The sequence below is a fragment of the Raphanus sativus genome, chromosome 3, assembly GCF_000801105.2.
Source record: "Raphanus sativus cultivar WK10039 chromosome 3, ASM80110v3, whole genome shotgun sequence".
NCBI lineage: Eukaryota > Viridiplantae > Streptophyta > Magnoliopsida > Brassicales > Brassicaceae > Raphanus > Raphanus sativus.
In genome coordinates, this window is record NC_079513.1 from 11,215,838 (window position 1) to 11,238,928 (window position 23,091).

Sequence of the window (23,091 nt, forward strand, 5' to 3'; positions counted from 1 at the left end):
CATTCTTCTTATAAAATGACTTAGAAAAAAAAATAATGAAAACTAGTATAAAACTAAAACACTAAATCATTTTAATTTTATAAGAAGAATGTATAAAAATAAAAAATAATATAAACTTAGCATTTTTAAATAATGATATTTAATATAATACATTGCATATACATATTTACTATATTATTATAAATTATAAATATGCTACATCTGTTTAATTGTTGTAGGCGTTAAACATTGAACAACTGCCCTCTTAACGTCTAACACCTTTTTGAACACTATTTCAGAGATAAAATCATATGTTCCTTTTAACTCTTTCAAATCTCTTTAAGAAAGAGAGATATTTTTTTTATTGTAAATTTTCGATCTTGTGATCGATTTAAGCTTTTACTTTATCGGCTTTATCTTTGTTTAACGAATTTTGTATAAGCAGATTTTTTAAAACTGCTTTCATTTTAATAGTATAGATTATTAGTATAATATAATTAATAAAAATGTTTTGTTTACTTTATATATTAGTTTATATGAAAGTTAGAATTTCAATAATTTTTCTAAAAATATTTGTATTAGGACTTTTTAATAATATTTTGTTTTATATATATATATATTAGTATTTAAAAATCATAGTGAACATTCTTAGTTTAAAGTTTTTACAATATAATTTATGATACAGTCAGTGAATTTAAACTAAAATATAAAATATATTTATTTTGAAAAAATTGAAAATTAAATTTTAAAGTTTAAAATACTATCAAAAGTATTTGTATATTTATTTATCCACTTCAACAACTCGCAACCACAAAACTAGCGGGAATCGACTTGATTGGTTTTACCATTATCACCCACAAATAACGTGTTTGCATATTCCAAACCTTCCAAATCAAAAAGTGATTTCACCAGGCGTTTGCGGACGATTTCCGGAGGTTAATCTATTCTATTAAAACAGAAGTACAAAATTAAATTAAACCTTAGTTTTTCATTATATTTACATTGTCATGCCATTGAGGTATTAAATGAAGCTATATTTAAGTATGATTGCGTTTTCCTAATTTAAATAATAGATTTAAGCATTTAATATTTTTTTCTAATTTAAATAATAAATTTCCTTAACAAAATCTTAACCAAAATATATTTCTTAATATATAAAATATAATCAATTTATATAACATAAAAATATAAATTAATTTTTTTTATATTATTAGCATAATACTTCTTATATAAGTCCAATTAGTTATAAATATAAGATTTGTTTATATGATACATTGTGATATAATAGACGATTAAATCACAAAATATAATTATTTAAAACTAATAAATAAAATCGTTATGTTTTAAAAATGTTATATTAACAATTATATAATACATTTTAATTTACAAATATATATAGTATACCATTAGTACATAGAAAAAAAATAAAGTGAAATAAAATATTTATACGGTCACGGGTCAAGCTATATAAATAAACAAAAACAGCGTAACATTATTTTTCTTTAACAAGTTTATTTTAATAGAAACTATAGTCCCAAATATGGTTATATGTTTTATGTATTTATAATTTTGTTCTCTTTGTTTTTGAGGGATGCTAAGATTTTGAATTGGAAAAAATTATGATCCACCTCTATATTATTTTAATTAGGAAATTTAAAATTTATATCAGAATATTTTATTAAAATTTTAATTTTAATTTTTATTATAATTGCAAACATAAATTTAATATTTAAATTTATATTTAAATATTAAAAGAAAAATTAAAAACATAAAATAAATACTCGCCCGGTCGGGCGGGTCAAGATCTAGTACATATTATTTTATTTGGTACACAAAACCTAAAGTATATCTATATGTACAAATTAAAAAAATATGCTATGTTATGCATAAGGGGAAAGAAAAGCATTACATATTAATCAACAAAAATGTATAAAACTGAAATAATTAATAATTTTTGTTGTAGTATACTTCATTATACATATTTAATAATTAAGGAAGAACATTTTAAGTTGCTGACAAAAAAAATTAAGGAAGAACACACAATGAATAATATTACAGTTACATATATATATATAATATTTTAATAGTAGAATAAATATATAATTTATAGTAAGAATAACAAAATGTTAATAGTGAAAGTTAATGTTACTCCTAACTGAGAAAGTAAATTAAACACTTTCAAATGCTTATTAACATTTAATATATTTTTATTGCTTGTTCACTTGTTTATCCGTCAGCGATCTGAAAGTCTTTATAGTTACACAATAGGAACAAATTTGCTATATGAAAACACATGAAAAGAGCAATGAAAGTTCAAGTTAAATCAGATAAAAATAAACAAAACAAACACAATAAAATATTCCAATCCAAAAATAAGATCATATTGTTAACAAGTTAACGCATCAGTATCATTGCAAGAATACATATGAGAACAGAACAGAGCCGATCCTTGAACCAAGCGGATGAAACCAACGCCGCCTCTAAATAAATATAAAATCGGCCACAAGTTTGTTTAAAAGTATCACTTGCCTAGTGGTTCATCTGTCTGGAACAAAACCTCACTTTCTCAGCCTAGGTTAGAATCCTTGAAGTTAAAGTTATTGTGGCCAATTTTTTCAGTTTTCTTCTAGTCTCAATAATGCCACGACCGACGCTGGATGAGAAAGTGTTTCCATTAAATAGAAAACAACAAGAGGAATGAGTAACACTAATTAAAATAATAAAATGTCAGAAATATGCTTAACAACAAATAAAATCTAAAACGTGACAAAAAATTATAAACAAATCATCTAATGTAGGAAGTTGCATAGTCGTCATTGTTAAAAACTTGTTTTCTAGTAACATTTTTCTGAATGGAAATTTAATTGCTTACATATTTTGGGTCAAATTACAACATTTTGTGTTTAGTTAATAAAATAATAATAATAAACTAGACTTTGACCCGCGCTTTGGAAGCGCGGAATATTTTACGTTGAAAAATTTCACTAATAACTTAACAAATATTTTGGTACTTTTTAAAAAGTGTGTATTTAAAATATTTTTGCATTTAAATCAGTGTTTTTAAATTCAACCTGATTGTGATTATACCGGTTAATCCGAAGATCTGACAATTCAATTTAGGTTTCTAAAATATTCATATTAAAAAAAACAGTAAAACCTGAGACTAACCGATTGAACTGATGGATGACCGATATGTAATCTAATTAGATTTAAATTGTAATAGTTTCATAATTTGTAATCTTATAATCCAAATTTTAAAGTTCATTATTTTGCAATTTATGAAATTATGATATTTCTACAAAATTTTAAAGAGAAAATGATAGATATAAAATAAATAAGATTAGTTATTGTATTGTTTGGAAACATTAATAGTAGTATAAAAATATATTGTTTGGAAACATTGATAGTAGTATAAAGAAATAAGTATATTGTTTGGAAACATAGATAGTAGTATAAAGAAAGAAACATTAGTGATTTAATGTAGGTTTAACTATAAAGTATAAATGTGTATTTAATTTAAAAATTTACAAAATAAATGTTAGGTCCAATAGAATGTTTATATTTTAATAAGATAGATGTGAGCCAAACTTTGACGCGAAGGAAAGTGAACGAAACACCTTTTGTAATTGAATTTTTTACTTTCTGGGCCACTTTCTATCTTTCTACTAACACATTTAACTACTTTAGACTTGTGACATACTTTTGTCTTGCTTAAAAGACCTCTGTGTCCTCTCTTTAGACCAGCATCATCTTGGTCTGATTCAACAAAACCAAACCATGCTCAAACCGATCCATCTCACAACCGAATCATACCATTTTTGAATTTCGAATTTAATTGGGGTCCATATCCTCTTCTCTCTCGATTTAACCTTTTCATCTTCTCTCTCAGACTGCGACTCCCACTTTCGTCTCCTTTCTCCTTCTGCTCTCTCAAACCCTAACCTTCACCCTCGTTCCCACCGCGTTCATAATCCATCGCCGTTGCTCTTGGTATTAATTGCATTGTTAGGACATGGAAGGTACGTTTCTTTCCCTTCACCAAATCCAACTCTATCATATATCGGCTTGTTCTAACGTCTTAGAGCACGAAATCTCCTTTTCCGACAACCCATTACCCTCCGTAAACTAGTGTAACTTTCATAGAGCAAGCCTTTTTGAGTTTCTTAGATCTGGAAATTTAGGGTTTTAGTTGTTTTGGGGATACCTATGTTCTGTTACTTTTTTGTTCTTCATTTAACGATTCTCATTTAATTATACGACTTTAACCATCGCAAACACCTAATATTCTTCTTTCGAATCTGTTACAGCGGAAGACAACCCCGACAACCGCCTGCCACAGAGGCTTTTTGCGACAGACCGTTATCCCTGCAACCGCCACAATATATACTCGAAGCCGGACTATCTAGCCTTCATTCGCAATGTTCTCCGGGATACAGAGTAGTTTGATATCATCAGAGCATCCTGCTTTGGGAAATTGTTCGATCTCCCAGCACGCCAGTGTCCTGTTTCGGGAAAACTCATACATTCATTCCTTACGAGACAACTCATCACCGTGGACAAGCACACTCTTTGGTCTGTCTTTGGGGGTAACCCTATGCGTTATGGGCTTCAAGAATTTGGAACAATTACTGGCTTGCCCTGCGGTGCCTTCCCTCCTTGTTACGTTCTAGACACGAGGCCACCATCTGACCCGCGGGAAGATCCTTTCTGGGTAAGGCTCATCGGTAAAAAGAAGTTCACCACTATCGAAGATTTAGCTCACAAGCTCGAGGTAGACAGTAAGCTTTCTCCTGATTCAGACAGGAAGATGTCAACCTGGAAGAGGGTGCGTTTGGCGTTGATAATCATTGTTGATGGCGTTCTTATTGCGCATGAACAGAAGCCGCGCCCTACTCTGAAGTTTGTGAAGATGTTGGAAGATCTTGACGTTTTCTTTAGTCACCCTTGGGGGAGAGAGTCGTTTCTGAAGACTATTAATTGCATGAAACCTCCCAAGTTCCACAAACGCATCTGCAAAACCCCCCCTGCAAAACTTGTTGAATTCCTGAAGCAGGAAACTTACAGACTTCAGGGCTTCCCTTTGACGCTACAACTGCTTGCATTTGCTGCCGTACCGAAGCTCCTCTCGATAATTCAAGCCCCCTTCGACATGCTTACTATCATGGACCTCGTTGATGATCACCTCCCAATCCACCCACCAATTGCGACGCTCGACATACACGGCGTTGAAGCTGACCCCGAGGTAACGCCTTTGTTTATTTTTCACATTTTAACCTTTTAGTTCACATTTTCACTCGTCATAACTCGCTACCTTGTTTGATATAGCTCGTGGTCACTCCGCTGATACCTTTAGAGACACAACCACATCCTGGCTGGGGTATTTGGCCTGACATATGCGACGATGACCGTGTTGCCTACATGGAACAACGTATTGCTGATCGTCAGCCGTTCACAAAAACCATGTGGCCTGGTGGGGACACTTCTGAAGTGTTCATCACTTTCCCAAACGCTGCCGTAGGACTGAAGACCAAGAAACGTTCCACACACTCAAGAAAAACTGGCGGAAAGAATAAAAAGCTAAGGGATGCCATTGGCATAAGAGCCTCGGCCCGCAAGCAGCGTCGCATCAGCACATATTTCTCCAGAGCTGCTCCTTCCACCAGTCAACATGACAAAGTTTTGGAACTTCTTAGTGGTCTCTCGAATCAATTTGGGGCATTTCAGCAACAGTTCAAGAGGTTCCGCAAGCAGATGCGACGAAGGAAGCGTCATTCCTCATGCAAGCAGTCGTCCTTCCAATCTTTGCTACAGTCTTCTAAGACATCCAACAAAACATCTGACATGTCAGACAAAGGATGCCAGACGGATCCGTCTTGGATGGTTCATGATTCTAAAGACAACAACCCTGTAAGCACACTTCACCTAGCGACTTCGTTTTTTTTCTCCCCTATGTGTTTTGGTTGTTGATTTTTGTTGGAACTATGATTCTTGCTAGCCGGAGCCGCAAATTGATCAGGATAAACAACCAGTCCCTAGCTCTTCTGTTTCTGAAAAAAATGTGAGTCATACTTACTTCTTTAATATGACTTAGTCTTCTGAATTTTTTAACAGAAAGTTGGGTTGGTTAACTCTTTTTACTTCTCCTGGTTCTTTATTTTCAGAAAGAGACCAACATTGATCCGGATGGAACCCCCCTTGTCAGCCAATACGCAGCGCATCACTTTCTTCAGAAAGAGATTCCAGCTATGCAACCCGTACACGGGACCACTGTACACACAGCTTCCATCCAAGACTCGACTGTCCACATCACCCCCATCCACAACTCCGTCGTACAGACCCCTAGTCCCCCCGCTGCTACAGCCTCTGTCTTGTATAATACAAGCGCACTTAACTTGCAGGACTCTCCAGCAATGACACCCATAAGCCCTCCTTTCCAAGAAGTTCTTTTCAGAGGTGTTCAGATCTTTTCACCGATCTCCCCAGATCCACCCACACCCACCCAGCCTAAGTGATAGAACCAAAATCGAGCACCGTTCTTTTTGTTCATGGACACGAACCAAAATGGCGATCTTGTCAACCAGCTCGACCAAACCGAGGTTTCACCATCAGTTCATGAAGATCACCCGACCAACCAGCCCGACCAGCCCGCGTGCGTCCTTGTCCTTACACGATGGACCCGATCATCATGGATGAACCTGGACGCTTGGACGAATCTTGACCAGTCTACATCAGAATCCACAATCTTGACCAGACTTCATCATTTTCCGCAATCTTGACCAAGACTACATCAATTTCTACAACTTTGACTCTCTAATAATTATTTAGTCAAATGTTGTATTTTCTAGACATCTTTTTCCGCACTTTATTTATGTTTCTCTTTGACTACATCTAGTATAAATATGTAGTCACTTTCATGAATAAAAGCAGTTCAATTTGGTTGTTTATTTTTGTTCTTCTTCTCTGTGTGAGAGAGAGTTTTTTAGCTAGTTCATCGGTGTGAACCGGCTTGTTGATTTGGTGGTTAGCCAATCATCTTTGTGTGTTATTTGGTGGTTAGCCAACACATTCATCCGTTCTTTGGTGGTTAGCCTTAGATCGTTGGTATATCAAGAGTCATTCCGCACCTCTTGACGATCCTATCAATCCATCCCAGTTCCAGAAGTGTCTTGCCTTCTCGGTTCATATCCAACATCCGGCCAAAGTCATCCTTCCCGATTTTGGGTCTATCATTTGGTATCAGAGCCACTTTGGCTGGTTTGTTTTCTATCTTCTTTTCACCTTCTCATCTCTTCACCATTTCTTATTTCTTTTTGGATCCGGGCTGTTCCTTTACTCCCTTGTGATCGCCATTAAAAAAAAATCAAAAAAAAAAAAATCAAAAAAGAAAAAAAAAAGAAGTAAAAGTTTTGGCTTGAATCACTTCTGAAGAGAAATCCAGGGGGAGTGGTGGAAGAGAAAGCCTGCTGGCCGAGGAGAAATCCGGCCTTAAGACAGTTAAGGCGGATCCATACAAAAATCTCTTCATCTTTCATTATCTTTTCTTTTACCCATAAAAGGTTGTTTTGGTTTTTGATTGCTGATTTTGACTGCCTATCATCCTTTGAACCAGTGGAAAGAACTCTGAGTGACCACCTAAAAATCGTGAGCTAAACACTTTGAGAGTGTGAGGATTTTTTATGTGCTAACGTTTGTTAAGTGTTTCAGGATGTTTGGACTTCTCAAGAAATCAAAACCACTACAAGATGATATCTTCTTTCCTTTTAAAACTGTTTCGGAAAAAGAGCAATTAATTTTTAGAAATAAGAAACAGTTTGCTGCTAATAGGTTTGATTTTGTGCAGAAACAAAATAAGAGACAAAACAGGTCCGATGATGAGAAGTGGGTCAGAAGTGGTGATCGTCCCTTCACCAAAACCAAGAGAAGCAGCCGTGATGTGTTTGATCAAAATAAGATTCAGACTTATGCCAGTTTGGAGAAGATGTTGCATAAGGCGATTCATGCTGTCCGACAACTCAAAAGGAAGGAAAACACCAACACTTCTTCAGCACCAAAAAAGCAATGTAAGTCTTCTTATCTTTCAAATTCTGATTTGAAAACTAATGATAATTCTTTTGATAAAAGCAAAGCTGTGAAACCCACAAGCAAAGCTCTTTCTACCAGGTGTTTCAAATGCCATAAGGTCGGCCATTATGCTAACAAGTGCCAAAAACAGAAACCGTTGGTGACATTGAAGAACGTTGAAACCGAGCCAGAAAAGGAAGTTGAAACCGAGCAAGAAAAAGAAGGACTTTCAGATCCATTGCCAATTTTCGATGAGTACCCACATGAACCGGATGAAGGGTCAGATGGAGAGCAAAACCATGGTCATCAAACAAACCAAGAAGAATCTTCGTCCATTCAAGAGCCGGACCAAACCCAAGGTGAGCAATGTATTGATTATGATTCTTGTGCTTATACCCCTTTTCCTTTTAATGTTCCAGATTTGAGGACAAATCTTTTTGAAGAGGGAGAGTATGATAGAACCAAAATCGAGCACCGTTCTTTTTGTTCATGGACACGAACCAAAATGGCGATCTTGTCAACCAGCTCGACCAAACCGAGGTTTCACCATCAGTTCATGAAGATCACCCGACCAACCAGCCCGACCAGCCCGCGTGCGTCCTTGTCCTTACACGATGGACCCGATCATCATGGATGAACCTGGACGCTTGGACGAATCTTGACCAGTCTACATCAGAATCCACAATCTTGACCAGACTTCATCATTTTCCGCAATCTTGACCAAGACTACATCAATTTCTACAACTTTGACTCTCTAATAATTATTTAGTCAAATGTTGTATTTTCTAGACATCTTTTTCCGCACTTTATTTATGTTTCTCTTTGACTACATCTAGTATAAATATGTAGTCACTTTCATGAATAAAAGCAGTTCAATTTGGTTGTTTATTTTTGTTCTTCTTCTCTGTGTGAGAGAGAGTTCTTTAGCTAGTTCATCGGTGTGAACCGGCTTGTTGATTTGGTGGTTAGCCAATCATCTTTGTGTGTTATTTGGTGGTTAGCCAACACATTCATCCGTTCTTTGGTGGTTAGCCTTAGATCGTTGGTATATCAAGAGTCATTCCGCACCTCTTGACGATCCTATCAATCCATCCCAGTTCCAGAAGTGCCTTGCCTTCTCGGTTCATATCCAACATCCGGCCAAAGTCATCCTTCCCGATTTTGGGTCTATCACTAAGTATGACTCTTCAGCGGGCCCAGCTTCCCGTAGGGGTTGCCTGTTCCCTTTGTCCCCACGCCCAAGTCCACCAGAGATTTCTCCAACTAAGAGTCCGGGCAGTACCGAGGGTTTTGCTGTTCATGCAGCAGGAGTGAATGCTTTTTCTGCAACCGCTACATCCAATCCACCTTTATCATCCCCGACAGTCCCTTCAGACAAGGTTCATATCAGTTATTTTGACCCCTTTATGTCTTTCCAGTTTATAACCTGCATTTCTGTGTGGTGAACAGGGTCAACCATCTGAGAACATGGACGTGACAGAAATCTCTGACTGTGAAGGGACCCCGCCAAGGCGAACTCCCAATTACATTCCATGCATGGAGGAGAACTACGTCGCTAAGGAACTAGTGAAATGCAAAGATATCCCTGCGCCTTCTCTTATATGTCAACTCCCCCAGATACAATGGGATCTCTTCTACAAATCAATATCTAAGTTTGGTGAGGCGTAAGTAACACAAATTCCCTGTCTAATAATCGATTAGTTGATCAAATTAATCCTAAGTGTTTAAGTGATTAATTCTTACTTTGCAGGTTTCACAACACACCTTCCAAGTTGGGTTTCTCAAACAATTTCCTCCTACAACTTGCTGTCCCGGAGCAATGGACTACAACATATGTAAGTTCTGCTCATCTCTATTTAATCACATGTACTAAAGAACAGCTTTAGCACCACTCCTGATGTTATACAATTAATGCTTTTGCAGCACATGGTTATGCTCATGCAATTGTTATCTGAAAGGCACGCTGGACTTCTCCAAACTCAGAAAATCTGCTTCACAACACCATTTCTTACTTCTGGCATTCAGGAGATGTGGCCCAGCTTCGGGAAGTCCCGTAAGAAAGAGACATTCATTTGGGACAGACATCTTTCTGAAATCGTTCTTATGCCTGGGAGAAAATGGATGGAGGATGTAACTACTATCTACACACCCATGATCTGGCAAGACAGACATTGGGTTGGCCTTGCAATAAACCTTGACTTGGGACTTGTTGAAATCCTGGACCCAATGGTTGACCTCTACAGCGATTATAAGGTTCAGCGTTTCATGAATCCGGTCTTGAAGTCCCTCCCTTACCTTGTCAAGAAGGTTGCTAACTACAAGCTGACACAATTCCGCCGTCTCGAACCGTTTACATGGACCCGCATCAAAGACTCCTACAAAAATGAAAGATCAGGCGACTGTGGCCCGGTTAGTGTTAAGTTCTTGGAAATGCATGCACATGGTGATCCTGAACCGTGCATGTCGGGGATCACAGACAAGATGGTTGACGCGTTTCGTAAGCAGTACGTGCTAGATCTCTACAAGACTTTTGTGCTACCAACCTACTATAAGTAAAAAACCCGGTGAGATCATTTTTTCCTTTATGGACCATTATGCAACTTTCGGCGTTCTTGTTTGTCTCTTTAGTAGAGACAAACCATTTTCTCATCCTCTATGTAAAAACTTTTAGGATTCAGTTGTTCCCGGTTTGTAATATATTTGAAACTACTCTGACTTTTCTTATTTCTGGTTTTCTCTCCTGTACGCACTACCATCCATGTCCACAAGCCTAACTAAATTATTGGGCCGCCATGTATGACATACCTCTTTTGGGCCTCGTTAGCCAAACAAAATTATTTTAACAAACATACAACAAAAAACATCGGTCTACTTGAAATTGAAACCGGTTTAGCAGGTACATTATAAATACCTTCTCTCGTAAACCTTTGTCGACTCAAACTTTTTACTAACCCTAAATAACAGTCAAACCAGCCGGCGATAATCATGAGTTCCTCCTCCTCCTCATCGCGTACCGGTATCCGCCGCAACGTTTACGGGGTTCCCATACGTTGCTGGTGCGGAAACAACCTCAAAACATTTGTCTCTTCAACAAAAGAAAACCCCTGTCGGCGGTTCTACAGATGTGTAATTGCTAAGCAGGTTTGCATCTCCAAACCCTAGCTAATTTATATTAGGGGTTTTCAATTTCTCGCCTTTACTTATGTCTGAATACACATGGGGCTCTTAATAGAAGGAAACAGAAGACCATTTGTTTAAATGGGAAGACGAGGCTCTACTTGACGAGATTAGGATGGTAGACGCAAAGCTTCTTGATCTTCTTCACGATGTGCAAACAATCTCCAAGACTCTCAGGGACCAGCTAGCTGTCCAAGACACTGCTTTACTCGAGATTAAACAAGACATAGCAAGCAAAGTCCGAATGATTTCTGAGGATACAATGATGTCCATGTCTGCAGCTGAGTCACCAAACATTGTCGATACAACTGTCACAGACGCATCTGCAAATCTCGCCAACTCTCCACTACGCAACTTTGCTGCCGCTTGCGTTGTTTTAGGATGTGCTGCATTCTTATCTTACAAACTCAATTGATCATTGTGTGTTTGTACTGCTTTCTTTAACATCTTCTGTTCTCGTCGCATCAGGACTAGTGTGTATTCTTTAGTTTATTGTTCTAACTACGGTTATTGTAAGACTCATTAAGCTTCACCCTTGCAATCTCTTTGTTGTATTCATCCTACTCTTACACGGTTCTAGCTAATATACTTTAAACATCTGTACACCAAATGATGTGTGCCATCCACAAGTTCTTCCAAACAGTACAAAAAACGAAAACAAATAAATGATAATGTCGAAACAAACACAACCAAACATTAAGTTCTGTCCTACAAATGCAATACCATTTTTCAAATCAAAATCATTACAATCAAGACAAATACCTTAAGTTCTGTCCATTGTTGTGATTAAAAATAAAAATCACCAAAAAATTAAACTTCTGTTTTTACCGCATTGCAATTGACTAACTCCGCTTTGTTGTGATTTCAAATCACCAAAAATTAACCCTCTTCCGAAAACAAAGTATTTCTAAACATCACCAAAAAATAGCCACCAAACCAACCATCACTCTCCATAAGATCGGAGCCTTCCACCTTGTGAGATTGTGTCCCACCTCACGGCAACGGAGCCTTGCACCTTGTGCGGTTGTGTCCCACCTCACGGCAACGGGTGCATCTGTTTGGTGTCTCCTTCTTCTTCCTATCAACCTGCAAGCACAAAGTTGCTCATCAAAATGCAAATATATAAGAAGCATCCACACAAATTAGGACTATCACTGCAGCCTCGAAATAAATAAGAAGCATCCACATTACTTACTGGAAATTCACCAGTCGATGGAAACCTATTCTTGCGACGCCGACCTGCTAGTCTCTTGGTTGTTGGAGGAAACAACTCCAAATTCTCAACGTAATCTGGAATCTCAACATCACGTGAATCACCGTGAGGCTCAATAACCCCTGCGTATGTCTCTCTCCACGTCGTTGTCTTGTAACAATGTCCAACCAAAGTATCAAATGTCACTCCCAAATGGTTAGCTGCCATAAGGGCATGCCCACAGGGTATTTTGATTTTATCAAAGTACTTGCAACTGCACTGCTTGTGATCAAGATAAACACGGTCCGACCTTCCAAATTTGTTTATTATCTCGCATCTCCAATCAGTGGAAGAATTGATCTTGCTCCCACTCACAGCTCCCATGTTTTTAGTTATCTCCTTGTCCACCTCTATACTTACAAGTCCTCTATGCTTCCCCGCCTTGGTTCTCCTAGCCCTGAACCAACGAGTCATCATCCTCTGTATGAAGATCACCAACTGCATCACTGGTAAAGTCCTCCCTTCCACAAGTGCTTTGTTAAGCTGCTCAGCTATGTTGCTTGTCATGATATTGTACCTATCAGCTGGGAAATTTGCCCTCGTCCAGTGAGCAACTCCAATCTTCCCGAGATAATCTCCGCAGTCACTGCTTGTGCTTCTTATCTTGGAGTACTGGTCCTTGTAAACACTTGGTCTAAATGCTGTTGCGCATGCAACAACTGTTTTAGCTAATCCTTTACTTGAGTAGCGGGAGTTCACATTCCTAGCCAAGTGAACAATGCAATATCCATGATGAGCTCGAGGATAAACACGTTTGATTGCTGTAGCAATACATGTTGCTCGGTCCGATATTATAGCCAGCCTAGGGGAGTCACCCAAAATTCTTTCAAGCTTCTGTAGAAACCAAGTCCACGCATCCTCATCTTCAGTGTCCACAACGGCATATGCCAGTGGAAAAATCTGGAAGTTAGCATCTTGCCCACTCGCCGTCAACAAAACACCTTTGTACTTCCCACCAAGATGTGTTCCATCAACAACAAGCACCAGCCTCAGCTTACGGAAACCAACTATCGAAGCCCCAAACGCTAAAAACAAATAGAGGAACCGCTCATGTCCTTCAGCATCAGTTTCGGTTCTAAATCTGCCACAGTCCCTGGATTTGCAAGCTTCAACATGTGTAGATACTTGGGCAACTTCAGATAAGAATCTTCTTCTGATCCAAAAACTGATTCAACAGCTTTCTCTTTTGCTCTATAACACTTCATGTACGATGCTGACACCTTCAGATCCTCTAACAACAGCTGCTGAAGTTCTCGAGGAACAGGACCCTTACCAGCAGAACCAAATTTACCCTTGTAAACAGCAGCTATCACCTTCGACGTTGCTCTGCTTTTGTACCCCATCCTGAACTCAACTGGACAGCTGTGATCTAACTGAGCTTTCCTTATCTCATAGTATCCAGTCCCCTTAATTTCACGAGCCAATACCCTCCAATCACAACGCAAGTCGGGACACTGAACTACAAAAGAGTTCAGTTTTGTTGTTGTTTGCTTGAAACGGAATTGTTTTTTGATTGCATAGATGGCCAATGATATTTGACAATCCTCTTTGTTTCCGTAGACCTTGCCAACGTATATCTGACCATCATCCTCTGTTGTATCAAGATCCGGAATCTCAGATGCCTCATACGCAGTATCGTCGAACAACGGCGGAATGTCGAGCTCCTCATCGGCGACGTCATCTAGTACACGTGGACGTGCTCGACTCTGACCCTCCACACCCCCAGCCGTCCAAGTCTCACCCCCAGGCGCGGCCATGAAGTCACCTGCTCCTCCACTAGAGCCACCGGCAACACCAACTTGCGAACAGCTAGTGCTACTGCTGGGGAAGAAACGTGGACCAGACTTCCGGAACATCCCATCCACAATCTCATCTTCGTTGTACACAGCTTTAACAGCGTTGGAACCACCATAGTCACCTTTCAACAATGGAGTCCAGAATTCCTCGTCGTAACCTCTGGGACGAACGTCCCTATCATCTACCTCCTCTATCGGCACCTCATCTTCAAGACTTACCAAATCCTCCTCGATGAGAGTGTCACTAAACTCCAATTCCGCTTCCATTTTCTCAGCTTCAAGAACAAAGTTAACATCATCAAGGTTAACTGCAGGAGCTTCACTCACACATCGCCTCTTCGAAACAGTAGGACCACAAGTCCCAAACTTGTCCTGTTGTAAACAAGAAATCCCACTACGTGAGGTACTCTGCTTATAACGAGGCGGAGCACTTGAAGTCCCCTTCGCTTTCAGAGTACCAGGAGTGACAAATCCCATCCCAGAGTCATCGATGTGGTCATCAGCCACTAAAGCTGGCCCCTTTTCAAATTGCACAAACAGATTCATGGCTCCTTTAACCCTCAAGTGCTGGAGAAAGTACCTAATTGCTGCGTCGCTTGTGAGTATAACCGGTGGGGTCTTTATCCCTGTCGCAAGTTCCAAACTTGTAGGTGGCCAGTAGCTAAGATTAGCTTTGTAGACAGCCACGTCGAGCTTGAACTCCCTGAGGACAGAAAATTGTAGGTCTCCTAAACACATCCCCTCGTACACGCTAACAAGCCTTGCCATCTGGCTCTTGTCCACAACGAAATCCCACTGGTTCCCGTGACCACAAACCCATTCACCAGCGATTACCATACTCAGCTCCTCCATTTGGTTACGCCTGCAACAATGAAACCACAAAGCAGACATTAAAAAAGCGTTCCACAAATTGTAGAAACAAATAAGAGTTTCATCGAACGATTTTAAACATGGAACAAGTATGGGTCTTAGCTACGAACCTCCAAATAAACGCTTAGGAACAACCTCGCTGAGCCTCTGAGTATAAATCTCAAGCTCTCTTAGGTTGGAACATAAACCTACGCAGCATTAACTCCACGTCGTTGTCTCTAATGTACGATGAATTTCTTTTGACACAAGCCCTTGGATCTGATATCCACCTTTTTGATCGTGTGGTCGCTAAGTCTCACAACAGTCAAGACACCTAACTAATAAATGGAGGACTAAACCAATATCGAACCGATCTCGCGTCCCTTCTTCCGACAGACCAAACCGCAACAAGCCAAGATTCATTTAACCAAGGGTTTTTTGGACAAAACACATGACGCCGAGAAGGAAGAAGTATACAAGAAGTGATAAGTGGCCCAGCACGTAAACAAAAGTCAGAAAGTAGCCCATAACGTAAACAACTCTTTGTAATTTTTCATTTGAGATGTCAAATATTTCTCATGGCAGTTGTGGACGGCAGCAAAACCTGAACTCCGATCGATCTTCCACGGAAAACTTTTCAGATCCGACGATCGGAGAGAGTGAGCGGGAGAGCACAACGAGAAGAGAAGAGAAGAGATGGATGATTTGTTAGACAAGTTGCCGGAGATGGATCTGATGCGGTCTGAGAAGATGACGCTCGTCCAGCTTATCATCCCCGTCGAGTCCGCTCACCGTTCCGTCACTTACCTCGGCGAACTCGGCCTCTTACAGTTCCGTGACGTGAGTGTTGTTAGATCCATCCGCCTTCCTCTTTTTACTAAAAACCGATCGAACCTGTTGCCGTTTCCTTCGTAATCTCTCGGTAGCAATGTAGGGGGAGGGAGTCATTGTTGCATTTGATCCCTCGACATGCTTAGTAGTGAATTGAAATTGATAAATTGGATTTGAATCTCCATTTAAGTGAGAGTCTGATACACTCTATATTTTGTTTCCTTAACAGCTAAATGCAGATAAAAGTCCATTTCAGCGCACATTTGCTACTCAGGTATCAACTCAACCTTCTCTCTAATTCTACTAAAAATTCGATTCCAGCTCTCTATTCAAGTGTGTGTCACCGACATAATTAATGGGTGGTTATTTAACTTTGTTGTAGCTTTCTTCTCAAGAGTTCATTTATTTCTCAAGTATAATCGTATTAAATTAACTCCCACGCATGTATATTTTGTTAACCAAGCAATGAGTTATCCACTGTTAGAAACTGAATAGTGATGAATGTTTTCTCGTCCATATAGTCCTAGTTTTTTATTGAACAGTTTTAAGTGTCGCTTAGAGATTAGGAGTGAGTGTATATGGGCTGGGCTTTACTTGATTTCTGCACTGAAATATATGTTTCCGTGATACAACTTTTGACATGACGTTGCTAAATCTCATGAATAGCAAGCATCTATTTTCAGTGTCAATTGGTATGTGCTGAAAAAATCCTCTGGCACAGAGCTTTTTTGCTTATGTTCCTCGGGGCTTTTAACAGGTAAAACGATGTGGAGAGATGTCACGAAAGCTGCGTTTTTTCAAAGATCAAATTGATAAAGCTGGTCTAAGATGTTTACCACGCCGCCATGAATTAGAACCGGATATTGAGCTTGGAGATTTAGAGGTAAGAAATGAATTTTCTTCTTCTCTTTCCGCTGAGGAGTCTTTGGTGTCTATTGTGATGCCTCTTTTATTGGGGGGGGGGGGGGGAGGAGGCGTGATAACTTTTTTATGACATTTCCTAGTTTTTCTTTGTATCTTCAATTGTTTTCTTCGCCAGAGAAAACTTGCTGACCACGAGCATGAGGTGCTGGAAATGAATTCAAACAGTGAAAAGCTTCGGCAGACATATAATGAACTTCTTGGATTCAAGATAGTTCTTCAAAAGGTACGTGTATTCCTCTTTCGTTCTCAGATTTATATCTAGTAACTGGAAACGTTTTTCTGGTTTTTTTTCCATTCCAAGCTACCTGAAAGTTTCTTGATCGATTGACAAGTTATATAGTACAGTAGCTGTTGTTATGTTTTATCCAATTTTTTGTTGATCAGATGTGCGCTCATCGTCCTCTGTTTATGCTTAATTTTCTGATATATTGCTACTTGGCTACTCTTTTAGGCAAGTGGTTTCCTTGTCTCAAGTAATGCTCATGCAATTGGAGATGAAACAGAACTACGTGAAAGCACCTACTCAAATAACGGTTTTATTGAGTCTTCCTCTTTGCTAGAGCAGGTGATTGCATGTCAAAGTTTCCATTTTACTGCTGTTATCCGGATCCGAAAATTATCTTTCCTAAAATTTCAGTTATTTTCTTCTCAGGAAATGAAGCCCGAACCCTTGAATCAGTCAGGCCTTAGATTTATTAGTGGAATCATTAACAAAGACAAACTTCTTAGATTTGAAAGAATGTTGTTTCGTGCAACAAGAGGCAATATGCTTTTCAACCAAACACCCTCTGATGAGGAGATCATGGATCCTTCAACATCGGAAATGGTGATGCTGATCTCTTATTTTCTCACACAGCATATTCACTTTATCTCCATATCCTATTTTGGTGAGATGTTTATCACGAACTGGTTTTGTGCTCACAGGTGGAGAAAATTGTATTTGTGGTTTTCTTTTCTGGGGAGCAAGCAAGGACAAAAATATTGAAAATATGTGAAGCATTTGGTGCAAATTGCTATTCTGTCCCCGAGGATACAACAAAGCAGAGGCAGCTTACGAGAGAAGTAAGTTGGATATTCCAAAACTAATTCTTTATCTTTATTCAGGGAGAGCCATTCCATGATATGTGTATGCGTTTCTTGCACATTGCTTTCTTCTTCATATGATTTTTGTTGGCTTCATATGATTTTTGTTGGCTTTTGGAGATACCAATATTACTCATCCTGATCAGTAGTGCTAGTGACTGTTAGTTACTACATCACATTGTACTGCTCCTAAAATATCAATATATCTGGTGTATAGGTTTTATCCCGACTCTCTGATCTGGAAGCCACTCTAGATGCTGGAACTCGCCATTGGAATAATGCTCTTAATGCTGTTGGTTACAGCTTGACTAAATGGGTGACCACGGTAAAAAATAGCATCTGCAATTATTTTTTATATATAGAAGTATCTTTCTGGTTAAGTACATCGGAGATTGTATGGTCATACAGTATGGTCAAGTCATGATTTTAGCTGGCCTTTTGCTGCTAGGTTCGGAGAGAAAAAGCGGTTTATGATACTCTGAACATGCTCAATTTTGATGTAACCAAAAAATGCCTTGTTGGTGAAGGTTGGTGCCCCACATTTGCTAAGACCCAGGTACACTACAATGTTTTGTTCCCTTTTACATAAACTACTATTATTTCCGTACTAGTGCAATTCATCAACAAGTATGTGCAGATTCATGAGGTCCTTCAGCGAGCCACTTCGGACAGCAATTCACAAGTGGGCGTTATATTTCATGTAATGCATGCGGTAGAATCACCTCCCACCTATTTCAGAACGAACAAACTTACTAATGCGTTCCAGGAGATTATCGATGCTTACGGGTTAGTTCCACTATTGGCATTACCTAGCACTCTCGTATTGTTCCACGAGCATGGAAAAGCCTCATAGATGCAAGTGTTTGGACCCGTGTTACCCTCATCATCCATATATGATTGTAGAAGGATACCTAGCTGCTTTCTAACAAAGCTGAACTTTCTTCATTCCGTATCTTCTTAATTATTTTATGTTGATTGCGTGTGCCTTTTTAGTTCTGCTGGTCACCATCTCATGTGTGTTTTACTTTATGCTTACTTGGCAGTGTTGCAAGATATCAAGAGGCAAACCCGGCAGTTTATTCAGTTGTCACATATCCCTTTTTGTTTGCGGTCATGTTTGGGGATTGGGGTCATGGTCTATGCTTATTGCTAGGAGCGTTGTATCTTCTTGCTCGTGAAAGGAAACTGAGTAAGCAGGTATGCCTGGCACCCAATTTTTGCTGTATCAGTTGAATGAAAAACTGGTGATGATACTGGCTTCGAGCATGGGTTGTTTACTTCTCAAAAATAAAGCATCAATAACAAAGCTTTATTTTGTTTTGGTTAGTGACTGATTGAATGTGTATCTTTGGTTTTGAAGTGAGCTGCAGTAATAGTATGTTGCAGTTTTCTGATCTCAGATTCTGATTTGATTTCATGTGCTCTGATAGGCCTTTGGTTTTCCAAATGAGAGAGATGGTGATTTTCAGTTATTCAGAATTGATATAAGACCATATGGGAAAAAATTAAACTTAGAAAAAAAGAACCTTTGTGGTGTGAAATGTGAAATGTCTATCCATGTGGTGTGATTTTACTGTGTCTTATTGTTACCAGAAACTTGGAAGCTTTATGGAGATGCTCTTTGGAGGCCGCTATGTAATCTTACTAATGGCACTTTTCTCAATATATTGTGGGCTTATCTACAATGAGTTCTTCTCTGTTCCTTTCCATATCTTTGGCGGTTCAGCTTACAAATGCAGAGATACGACTTGTAGGTATGCATGTCTGAATCTTGATCTCTCTAGTGGGGAGTCAAGTCTTTTATTATTTTTCTGCTTGTTGGCTGCTGATAATACATATTAATTTTTCATCCAGTGATGCTTACACGGCTGGTTTGGTCAAGTATCGTGATCCATACCCTTTTGGGGTAGATCCTAGTTGGCGTGGAAGTCGTTCAGAACTGCCTTACTTAAACTCTCTTAAGATGAAGATGTCTATTCTGCTGGGAATTGCTCAGATGAATCTGGGTCTAATATTAAGTTTTTTCAATGCTCGATTCTTCGGATCTTCATTGGACATAAGGTTTGCCCTTCGTTGTATCACCAGGCTCCTGTTTCTAGGACCACAGGGATGACTTATGTCTTTGTGATGTGGCATCAGGTATCAGTTTATCCCCCAGATGATATTTCTAAACAGCCTATTCGGTTACCTCTCACTACTGATCATCATCAGGTGGTGCACTGGTTCTCAAGCAGACTTGTACCATGTCATGATCTACATGTTTCTAAGTCCCACCGAAGAACTTGGTGAAAATGAGTTGTTCTGGGGCCAACGTCCCCTTCAGGCACGATTTCCTCTCTTCTTCCTTTTTTTTTTAAAATTCAAATCTACATAAGCTTTTGCTCCATCCTTACTCGTCTAAACCATTCTAGTGCGCAGATTCTGTTATTGCTTATGGCATTCATTGCTGTTCCATGGATGCTGTTCCCAAAACCTTTTGCACTCAGGAAAATTCACATGGAGGTACCTCCAGTTTCACTGCATTTGTTTTGTTTCAGTATTTTTTATGAACTCTGGGCTTATAAATGGATGAATATCTTTTGCCCATAGAGGTTTCAAGGTCGCACTTACGGCCTTCTTGGTACTTCCGAGGAGGATCTAGATGTAGAACCAGACTCTGCGAGAAGCCACCAGGGAGAAGAATTTAACATCAGCGAGATTTTTGTACATCAATTGATTCACTCCATTGAGTTTGTTCTAGGTTCAGTATCTAACACAGCATCTTACCTTCGTCTCTGGGCTCTTAGGTAAAATCTTTACTGAACGTTTCTGCTATCTTTCCCTATCTGTTTCTAATTTAGTTTTTGGCCTTTACAGTTTGGCTCACTCGGAATTGTCAACGGTCTTCTACGAGAAAGTTCTTCTTCTTGCATGGGGGTGAGTGGAGTAGTTTAACCACATATGTTTAAAACTTTAGTTTTTATACCTATTGATTTCTTTGCATGTTTTTGGAAACAGGTATGAGAACATTTTGATACGGTTAATAGGTGTGGTGGTGTTTGCATTTGCAACAGCGTTTATACTTCTGATGATGGAAACGCTAAGTGCGTTTCTTCATGCTCTGCGTCTTCACTGGGTAGAATTCATGGGCAAGTTCTTCCATGGAGATGGTTACAAGTTCGTTCCTTTCTCTTTTGCTTTACTCTCAGATGACAATGAATAAAGAATCCTCCCCAGCCGCCATTGCACATTCCATTTTCCCCCTCAAATATACCACCCTGAAAAAAGAAAAAAAAAAAGAATATATAGAAGAAAAATTGGCTTTTCCAAAACAGATTATACGGTAACATCGTTTTTTACATTTTTAATCTGTTAACGGAATCTTTTGAAATTGGTATTTGTAATTAATGTCTAAAGTGGAAGATGTCTGTGTTTTTCCCCTAAAAGCAGAACAAATTAGATCACTTATTGAGTTTTTTTTAATTTGTTTTTTTTTAAAGAAATGTATCATATACCTACATTTTTACCAAAAAATAGAAAGAAATGTATACATATACATATCCCTGTCATGTATTTTTGGAGGCGAGAGATAAGCGAAAACTTTATGCTGGCAAATCATTTGCCCTTTTGTGTAAAACATTTAACATACATACACTTTTATCCAGGCTCCGCTCAATTTTTTGATGGACCTTGTGCAAGGTTTAACTTTTCAAGAGCAAAAAAAAATTAGTTTGCAAAACAGGACCCTAATTCTGTAAAAAGTGGACCTTAAAATGTCGGCAAGTCTTTGTCTTTGCATAAATCACACTACAGGAATAAATGTCGTAATGTCGTAGTGTCTTAAATGAGGCAGCAACTTTGGGTAAGGATTAAAGAAGCAGTGCTGGACGTTGGTAGAAAAGATGAGGTTCACGTGGAAAGACTAGGAAAGACAGTGTATCATCCAAGTAAAAAAGAAATTCACACGGGCGTGATTGTGAGTTGTTAACCTGTGGATGAGAACTGGTGGATGGGCTTTTGTGGTCAAAGTGACCGAGTTCAACTGCCATACCATCATTCATTTAAACTTTTATGTCTACCTTATCTTATAACTGATTTGTATCTAATACCTACTATGTGTTTAAACAGAGTCACTAAGAACTAAGTAGTTACTTTGCACACAAACACAAGAAAGAAACAAAGTAGGTACATAATGAAACTTGAAAACATTTGAAAAGACTTACAAACTGAACTTGAAACAAATTACAACTGGACTAGAACTTGAACTAAAATAAACATAAAACAACTGAAGACTAGAACTTGAAGACACCTAAAAGGACTTACAAACTGAACTTGAAATACATTACAACTCTTACTTGAAGAAACTAACAACTTGGACTTAAATAAAACATAAAAGAACTTGAAAGACCAGAACTTGAAGACACAAACAACATGAACTTTGAACTTATCTTAGATATGAGGAGGGTTCACCAAACGTTGGGGGCTTGGAGTTAAACTCGTCGTCATGAATCTGGAGCTCACTAATGTACATATTCAATAGTGGCTGATCTGTATCTGGAAACTCTCTCAAGTAATTGATTCTGCTGCATAGATATTCCCTAGCTTCACCAGAATCAATTCTCTGTCCTCCACCCAAATCAACGTTGTCAACATAATCTCTTTGGCTCTGTGTTGCTTCTGCATAGAGTTTCCAGAACCTTTGCTTGTGCATCTGTAGCTTATTCTCTTCTTTACGTGTTCGGTTAGGTTTTCTCTCCAGGGCTCGTAGCGCTCTAGCTGCCATATCAAGATCAGATGGTTGCACGGAAGTGAAGCCGTGCATCTTACGCAAGTATGTCCAGACGATGTAGGGGTTAACAGAGTGTTCACCACTCATTTCTCCCTCTTTCACCACGGCTCTTATGGTTGTGGAGCTGCAGAAGATGTTGATCGTCTTGTCATAATCCAAAATTTCATATGAACAATCATCAAGAAGGCGTGGTGGATCAATCTCTTCCATGGGTAAGCCCAAGACCAGTGGAGCTAGCTTCTGTGTTGTCACATAACCGTTTTCCTTCCAGAACCTAGAAACCTGAAACCTTTCCAGTGCTAGAGGAGAACGGCTTGCAATACTTGCAGCATGATAATGAGCTTCATTCACGACTAAGTTCACTACCCTTA

General features: G+C 38.7%; 2 protein-coding genes across 5 annotated transcripts; both read left to right on the forward strand.

Annotated features, from left to right (window-relative positions):
* Positions 1–11,025: 11,025 nt before the first annotated feature.
* LOC108845137 (uncharacterized protein At4g04775-like) lies at positions 11,026–11,632 on the forward strand. The gene is made up of 2 exons (XM_018618398.1): positions 11,026–11,181; positions 11,276–11,632. Exons 1-2 carry the CDS (start codon positions 11,026–11,028, stop codon positions 11,630–11,632), a joined length of 513 nt encoding a protein of 170 aa, XP_018473900.1.
* A 4,012-nt stretch (positions 11,633–15,644) lies between these two features.
* Positions 15,645–21,487, forward strand: LOC108844709 (V-type proton ATPase subunit a1-like). Of its 4 annotated transcripts, none has more exons than XM_018618000.2 (18): positions 15,645–15,954; positions 16,175–16,219; positions 16,703–16,828; positions 16,985–17,092; positions 17,321–17,434; positions 17,522–17,695; positions 17,794–17,931; positions 18,170–18,277; positions 18,401–18,508; positions 18,590–18,738; positions 18,996–19,149; positions 19,546–19,706; positions 19,807–20,013; positions 20,092–20,275; positions 20,371–20,454; positions 20,542–20,738; positions 20,809–20,868; positions 20,950–21,487. In XM_018618000.2, the coding sequence occupies exons 1-18, from the start codon at positions 15,811–15,813 to the stop codon at positions 21,152–21,154; spliced, it is 2,466 nt and encodes an 821-aa protein (XP_018473502.1). In that variant the 5' UTR covers positions 15,645–15,810; the 3' UTR covers positions 21,155–21,487. The 4 variants fall into 4 exon arrangements, 2 of the variants coding, with proteins under 2 accessions (XP_018473502.1, XP_018473503.1); XM_018618001.2 differs by having other exon boundaries at positions 20,164–20,275; XR_001948491.2 differs by lacking the exon at positions 20,950–21,487 and having other exon boundaries at positions 20,364–20,454.
* The last annotated feature ends 1,604 nt before the right edge of the window (positions 21,488–23,091 follow it).

Coding starts and splice junctions, on each gene's coding strand:
- LOC108844709 (XM_018618000.2), top strand. CDS start 15,811: ATGGATGATTTGTTAGACAAGTTGCCGGAGATGGATCTGATGCGGTCT. Junction 15,955..16,174: donor GCCTCTTACAGTTCCGTGAC/GTGAGTGTTGTT, acceptor TTTCCTTAACAG/CTAAATGCAGATAAAAGTCC. Junction 20,739..20,808: donor CTTCGTCTCTGGGCTCTTAG/GTAAAATCTTTA, acceptor TGGCCTTTACAG/TTTGGCTCACTCGGAATTGT.
- LOC108845137 (XM_018618398.1), top strand. CDS start 11,026: ATGAGTTCCTCCTCCTCCTCATCGCGTACCGGTATCCGCCGCAACGTT. Junction 11,182..11,275: donor GATGTGTAATTGCTAAGCAG/GTTTGCATCTCC, acceptor TCTTAATAGAAG/GAAACAGAAGACCATTTGTT.